This window comes from Pseudophryne corroboree, chromosome 9, assembly GCF_028390025.1.
Source record: "Pseudophryne corroboree isolate aPseCor3 chromosome 9, aPseCor3.hap2, whole genome shotgun sequence".
Lineage (NCBI taxonomy): Eukaryota > Metazoa > Chordata > Amphibia > Anura > Myobatrachidae > Pseudophryne > Pseudophryne corroboree.
In genome coordinates, this window is record NC_086452.1 from 62,146,670 (window position 1) to 62,154,655 (window position 7,986).

The following is a 7,986-nucleotide window of genomic DNA, read 5'->3' on the forward strand; positions in this document are numbered from 1 at the left end:
CTATATCTTTCGTGTAAAAGTGTATATTGTTCAGTGTGTACGCGGTGAACGACGGACGATATGAACGATATTCATCATAATAGCCCCTCTGTAAAGCAGGCCTATTATTTAAATTAGCCACCATTTGTGTCCCAGACGATGCTAGCAATATCGTTCATATCGTTTGAAAAATCGGTCAGCGTGTATGTACAATATCTTTCACCAAGTATACCTGGAAGCTCAAAGGAAATCGTTCACCAATATCGTTCAATGTTCATATTATTAGTGTGTATGGGCCTTAAGACCGACACAATATTCTAAGTGGTTGATACTGCTGTGTGTTTTGTGACCAAATTCAGATTAAACATTCATCTGTAAAAGCCATTTATGGACTGACAAAATAGCATACTATATTGCTTGACTTTTCTGCTTCAGTAAAACAGTGATATGACACACATCCTTTCAAGGTGGAAAAAGATACTGCTGCTTGTAAACAGGTAACCCCCCCCTGACTGCACTCTGTTTTGGGAAAACAAGAATAACTTGTCTCTCCCCTTACAGACAGCTGTGTGACCCTTCCATCACCAGGGCCTAACTGCAGAGGGTTGCTGACGTAATGCCCTTCCACAGGTGGATGAAAGATATTGGCCTGAACCATTCCACCTGCAATGCAAATCTTCTCATGTGAAGCCGGCTGTAAACTTCACAGAACTCAAACCACAAAGATTGTCATGAATGCAAATAAAATAAGTATATAGAAGAGCAAGGGTCTGAGGGACCGTCAGATTAAGTCCTACCCTCAGCGTCAGGAACAGCTTTTGGCTAGCACCTGTCTGCGTGACCCACTGGAATAAGTTTGTTTTGTTTTTATCAGCCCAATGCAACGTCAATTTATTTTTTAACTGTAGTCATTTTGTATTTAGTCAACGGAGTCTGGTCTTAATTTAACATGGCAAAGGGGCATCACTCATAAGAGACCCGCGCTAAATAGTAACATTACAAATACGCTCCCACTCACAATATGTAATGGTATACAAACGGGAGGCAATCACTAGACCGTCTGCCGGGATCCCGGCGGTCACAATGCCTATGCCGGAATACTGACAGGTGACGAAATACCGCCGCCGGAATCCCGGCGCCACAGGCTTTTCTCCCTCTATGGGTGTCCACGACACTCATAGGAGAATAAATCCCGTGGCAAGTGCAGCGAGCCATCATGCACGCAGCGAGCCCACGAAGGGCTTTCCTAGTGCTCTCCCCGCTGCCGGCATTCTGGTAGCTGGGATTCCAGCCACCGGTAATGCATATGTATTCCGTACAGGCCTCAAACAAGCTGTGTACAGACATACAACAGACACCTCATATCAGTCTCCTTATTTAGGAAGTATAAGGATCCCAAATGTTGACTCACAGACTGTAAGATTATGTTCTATACAAGAACATTATTTATTTTTACTTTTAAAGTGTGTAGTGGAATTGATGTTAGTCCTATTTATTTATCATGGTTCACGCAGCCGCTTACCTGAACTGTGCCCCCCGCCCAACTAAACTATGCACCCCCCCATGCAATGCTACAGTTAATCACCTGAACTGTAACACCCCCTTACTCCCCAAGCTATACAGCCGCTCACCTGAACTGTCTCCCTCTGGGGACACACCTGAACTAACCCCACCCCCCCAGACCACGCAGCTCCTCACCTGAACTGTCCCCCCTAGACCACACAGGCCCTCACCTGAACTGTCCCCCCTAGACCACGCAGCCCCTCACCTGAACTGTCCCCCCTAGACCACGCAGCTCCTCACCTGAACTGTCCCCCCTAGACCACGCAGCCCCTCACCTGAACTGTCCCCCCTAGACCACGCAGCCCCTCACCTGAACTGTCCCCCCAAGACCACGCAGCCCCTCACCTGAACTGTCCCCCCTAGACCACGAAGCTCCTCACCTGAACTGTCCCCCCTAGACCACGCAGACTCTCACGTGAACTGTCCCCCCTAGACCACGCAGCCCCTCACCTGAACTGTCCCCCCTAGACCACGCAGCCCCTCACCTGAACTGTACCCCCTAGACCACGCAGCCCCTCACCTGAACTGTCCCCCCTAGACCACGCAGCCCCTCACCTGAACTGTGAATTGTTAATCAGACCCCTCAGAGCAGCGGCCAGAGCAGAATCCCGAGCTGAGGCTCCAGACTGTAGCAGGGATTTGGCCATTGTGGGAGCACAGCTTGCGGAGGCCTCAGGACCTGGGAGATGTGTGATCGTACAGACAGTAGGCCGGACGCCGCACTCTACCAGCAGCCCTCCTACATGCCGGACCCCCCGGACCGGCTCCCGCCCCCGACAGGCCTGACTCCCCGGCCCGGCACACGGCCCACTCCCAAGACGGGACTCCTGCCCCTTCTAGATAAACCAGACCGCGCATCCTCCTTCTGTCCCGCCGCGCACACACACACAGCGCCCCCGCAGCTCCGTTACTGATCCCGCACTGCGACCCCCAGTCAGTGACAGACATAATTTCCGGGTGTGAGAACTCGGGGCTGGATGTGACCCCGGGTCACTACTCCTCTCCCGTAGCTGCAGAGAGAAGGCTTTAGGGTTCCTGTACCCACTGAAGTCCATTTCCACAAGGACAGTCTCCGAAATACCGACGCCGGAATCCCGACCGCCACAATCCCGACATATTCTCCCTCCGTGGGTGTCCACGACACCCATAGAGGGAGAATATAATAGTGTGCCGAGCGTAGCGAGGCACCGTGCCCGCAAGGGGCTGCGTTCCGCTCGCCACCCCTGTCGGGATTCCGGCGTCGGTATTTCGACCGCCGGGATTCCGGCCGGCGGCATTTAGTACTGATCCCGAGTGAGGGACAGGGATCAGTACTAAATGCCGCCGGCCGGAGGGAGAATATGTCGGGATTGTGGCGGTCGGGATTCCGGTGTCGGTATTTCGACCGCCGGGATTCCGGCCGGCGGCATCTTGACCGCATCCCCCTCACTCAGGGCCCACTTATTGGGTTAACATTTTGTAAAGCTTCTAAAACAGAGAATTGGTGATGTTGCCCATAGCAACCAATCATTATGTCTATCATTTTCTAAAAGGAGGTAACAAATGATTGGTTGCTATGGGCAACATCACCAATTCTCTGTTTTAGAAGCTTTAGTAATTTAGCCCTATTATCTCCTCTAAATAATGATCCATGGCACTGTGTTATCAGCAATTTACTTTGCCATGTTTGCCAGGTCAGCGTTTCCGAAAGAGACCGTCACTGCGACACACTTTCCCCAAAGTGACGTAAGGAATGCCATTGGTAACCGAAGGTTGGCAACCATTGATGTTACCGATACGGATTGATATGCGTTTTCCATTCAGTGCTAGCATTGCGATGTTTATCTCCAGTGCATGCCTGTCTCCAATGGCCACTGACCTCCATTCTGCTGTGCAGCATTGAGCATGCGCGCGCTTCAGGTGTCCACTGCATACGCGCACTAACACACCATTACATGGTTAATATGCTGTGGCTACATGCAATTGCAGGGAATGTTGTGATAGTGGCAACAGCGTCCTATTCAATGGCACCCTTACAATGGCATCCCTATTATAAACTGAAGCTTCTTGGTGAAGGACTTCACTCGCTAGCTGCTAGGGTGTTTTGCGCCCCCCTACAAAGTATACATTATCTCCCTCCTATAAATGTGTCGTCATGACGTCTCTTTACAATGTTTCATATTTTTAAATGTAACGTACCGTGTGTTGTAAAACAAGGGGCGTAACTATAATTTTGTGCCCCCAAACCCCACACACACACACACACACACACACACACACACACCCCCCCCCCCCCCCACCCCCATTGTCACTACAATGCCCCTTATGGGAGCAGGAGAGAGAAGCAGCAAGTAAAAGATAGCGGGCGGGATGTACTAATGTACATCGCCGCCCATCGCCACGATGCTGATCGCATATGTACTAACATGCGATCAGCATTGCGGAGGACAGCTCTTCCGATAAGAGCTGTCCTCCATGATGCGCAGCGGCAGCCTGACTTCCGGGATTCGGCCCCAGAAGTCAGTCTGCGCATGCGCGGGTGACGGGGGCGGCCACAGGGCATGCTGGGAGGGATCCGATCGGATCCCTCACACAGCGCCGCGGAGAGAAGCCCATAGGCTTCTATGGACGTACGGCCGGGGGTTAGTACATTAGGAAAATGCGGTAAACGGAGTTTACCGCATTTTCCGCTTAGTACATCCCGCCCAGCGAGAGAGAGGGTTTTGTGGAAGAAGGAATGAGAGAGACAAGAGTGAGAATTAGGGATGGGGGGAGAGAAAGAGGGCATAAGGGAGAGAACAGGGAGGAGGGGGAGAGAGAAAACAGGGAGGAGGAAGAGAGGGAGGGGAGCGAGCAAGAGTATCAGAGAGAGAGAGGGTGTCAGGGAAAGAAAGAGGAAGAGCGAGAGGGATAGCGCCAGGTAGTAGGGATGGCCATCGACCATCAATGATTCCAAATCATGTTGAATGCTTTTGCCATCGATGGGAGAGAACCAGATGATTTCCTTCCATCGATGGCATAGCCTAAACAATTTTTTTTTCCAAGGTGCCGGGACTCGGAGCATAGCTCCGCCCCTGACACCCACTAAGCCCCACCCCCATTTGTTTATTGACTCGCGCCCCAGCCAGTACATTTTAGCGGTGGCCATCTAGTGGTGTAAACCATCGATGGTTCTCCATAGATGGTTTAAGTACCATCGATGTTTATAACCGATGGGGGCATCAATGGCAACCATAGATGGACAGCCACTGATGGGAGAGAGGGGGAGAGAGAAATTGTCGGAGAGAGAGACTGTCAGGGAGAGAGAAAAAGAGAGGGGGGCAGTATCAGGGAGAGGCAGCGTCAGAGAGAAAGAGAGTGACAGTGTCAGGGAGAGAGAGAGAGAGGGGTACACAGTATCAGGGAGGGAGAGACAGTGACAGAGACAGACAAATAGTGTCGGGGAGAGAAAGGGGGACACTATCAGGTAGAGGGAGAGGCAGTGTTAGAGAGACAGGCAGACAGTGTCGGAGAGAGACGGAGGGGGAACGAGCAGGAGATACATTACCTGTCCTGAGAACAACAGAGGTCTCTGATGGGGGCAGACACTTCACAGAATTAGGCCCTGCCCCCTAAATAACCGCAAATCGCAGTATTGGTGACTGCTCTGCAGCTGAGACTCCAAAGTGGCCAGGTAGGGCTCCTTATGGCTGCGGTTGTTCTCACATGGGTGAGGGTGAAGGGGGAGTGGCGGCATTTGGAGGCAGCCCATGACTGGGTGCAGGGGGAGCTGCAGGCCCTGGAAGCAGCTCGGGCTCCAGAGCAGCTGCACTCACTGTAGTTATGCCACAGATAAGGGGTGTAGTAGTGTGTACAGGGTTAGGGGGGTGAGGGCATAGTTTTAGTTACAGGGTTAGGGGGTAAAGGTACAGTATTGGGTGCAGTGTTCGGGGGGTAAGCATATAGCAGTGGGTTCAGGGTTACATGGCATTTGTATGAGTAGGATAGTTAACAGGACATGTACAGCTTTCACTTACTGTTGCTATGAAAATAGCCACAATTACAGAATAAATATTACAGATATGACTGTCCCATGCAAGCAGGTGTAGCCCAGTGACTCATGTCTGAGACAGACCCGCCTGCTCCAAATCACTGTGAAATGTGATCACTACCTGAGGCCTCGCAACATGCTCCTGACAAGTTAGTGTGCAGCATCGGGTGACACACAGGGGTCCAGAGTTGTTATTCAGAGTTGAATTGCGCTGAATTGCGTGGTGTAGGGGAAGTGTATGGCCAGCACTTGATAATTTGACATAGTGTGTTTGTAATAGCCAAATGTGCTAAGATCCTCATTTATACTCAGGCTTGCCATACCTTCCTTTTTCTGCATGACACTACAAAAATAAGCTGTAACGGTGTGTACACACGGTGAGATTTATCCTTTCGATTTTGACTATATAGTCAAAATCGCAAGGGAAGTTAGTGCAAATTGCGTTGTGTTCGGCCAACTGCGATACTGATGCGCACTCCCGCGGGGTCGGTATCGCAAGGAAAGATAGACTGTGCAGGCAAATCAATCTTGACTATATTGTGTACAATCTAGTACATAGTATAGTCAAAATTGTCACTTAGTCAAAATCTCAAGTAAAGATAGTCAATATCGGTGGTTCAGGCCTCCGGAGAGTTTAGGGGAAAGTCTCAGTGTGGCCGCATTACAGGGTGTGTTTGGGTGTTACATGTATGCTGTGATTGGGTGTAGAGGGGAATGACACTGGATTCTCTGTCCCCACAATTTTGTTGGTTTGCGTTAGCCTACTGTATATAAAGAATACGCACAGTGTCTGATTCAGAGTTTATCGCACAATGACACTGTCAGAAAATGAACATACAACTGAGATTGTACAACTTTGAAATTGAATTGCTCCAAAGAATGCACAGTTGCTAAAACTTTTGGGATTCGACCGTAGATAGATGTGCAATGCTGGTTTTCCGAGTAGGCATGTGGGGCAAGTGCCTAGGGGTGACACAGAAGTCCCCCTGCATCAGCGCTTTCCAGTGCTCCAATTTAGCCATGATTATTTGGACTCAGAACAAAGGCTACATCGCCATGATGCACCATGGGAGTCTCAAAAGTGGGTGCATATGCAGTCCAGGACCCCAGAAGAGAAGGTTTCTTAGGGCCTAATTCAGACCTGATTGCAAAAGCAAAATCTTTCTCTAATGGGCAAAACCATGGCCCTAATTCAGACCTGATCGTAGATGTGCCAGGGCTAGTCCGCCCTGCATGTCAGGCCCGACCCCCCCCCCCCCCCCCTTCCCCCTGCACAGCGTCGATGCTTTGGTACTCAATGAGTAGCTCCCTACCTGCGCAGCTCCTGTGCACTGGCAGGGAGCTACTCATCGCTGTGAGGGTCGCAGCAGCTGCGTGTGACGTCACGCAGCTGCTGCAGTTCAGGCCACCGCACGGTCCGGCCACGCCTGCGCCTCTAAAATGACGGCCAAATGCAGCCGGATTGCCGCCCAGCGTCCACCTCTGCCTGTCAATCAGGGCTGTCTGGCATGCGCCGGCGCGCAGTTAAAACCTGATCGGCTGCTGAGCGAAAACGCACAGCACCGATCAGGTCTAAATTGGGCCCCATGTGCACTGCAGGTGGGGCAGATATAACATGTGCAGAAAGAGTTATAGGCCCTACACACTGGCCGACATCAGTCAAAGATATGAACGATCTCGTTCATAAATGAACGAGATACCGTTCATATCTTTGCGTGTGGAGGCTCCAGCGATGAACGATGCGCGGCCCCGCGCTCGTTCATCGCTGGTCCCCTGTCGGCTGTACATGCAGGCCAATATGGACGATCTCGTCCATATTTGCCTGCACTTCAATGCAGCCGGGTGACGGGGGGAGTGAAGAAACTTCACTCCCCCCGTCACTCCCCCTCCGCCGCCGGGTCGCCCGTCGGCCGTATCTGCCGTCGGGCAGCTCGGCGGCGGATCGGACAATGTGTAGGGCCCATTAGATTTGGTGGGTTATTTTGTCAGAATCAGGATGGGGGGGGGGATCAGACGCCCAACAATATTATGCCTATGGGCACCTGACCTTTTAATCAGCCCCAGCTTGTGTGCAACACTAAATCAGAATCATAATAGCTCTAACCCTCACATTCTTCTTTCCTGTAGAACACTGACACACAAACACATACACACCTACAGTACATACCGCCACCGTAAATCCTGAAAGTACCATATATATTTACTGTAGATGAAACTTATTGTTTCTCTTAATAAAACACAAGCCGGACAGTGTAAACTTTATCCCCGCAAAGGGATGTTAATGAAATGTCAACAGTTTTTCGATTAACAACTCAATAATAAATAAAGCCTGAAAACAAAAGGACGACAACCGCACGGTACGTTTCCAGGGTGACCCGGTATTTACGCTGGCCTTGTGCCTAGGTGCTGTGATCAGTCATCTGGCATCGAGCTGT

The 7,986-nt window shown here is 50.9% G+C and overlaps 1 protein-coding gene across 4 annotated transcripts in view; it reads right to left on the reverse strand.

Annotated features, from left to right (window-relative positions):
* Positions 1–7,986, reverse strand: part of BTBD19 (BTB domain containing 19) — a 134,852-nt gene that overhangs the window by 95,705 nt on the left and 31,161 nt on the right. Inside the window, exon 1 of one of the 4 annotated variants that reach the window (XM_063939446.1) lies at positions 2,584–2,612. The exons of 2 other annotated variants lie outside the window; for them this stretch is intronic. In XM_063939446.1, coding sequence (XP_063795516.1) covers positions 2,584–2,597 — 14 coding nt within the window. In that variant the 5' untranslated portion in view covers positions 2,598–2,612. Of the gene's footprint in view, positions 1–2,097; positions 2,405–2,583; positions 2,613–7,986 lie in introns of those variants that run through there. One more of the 4 variants, XM_063939447.1, reaches the window with a different exon arrangement.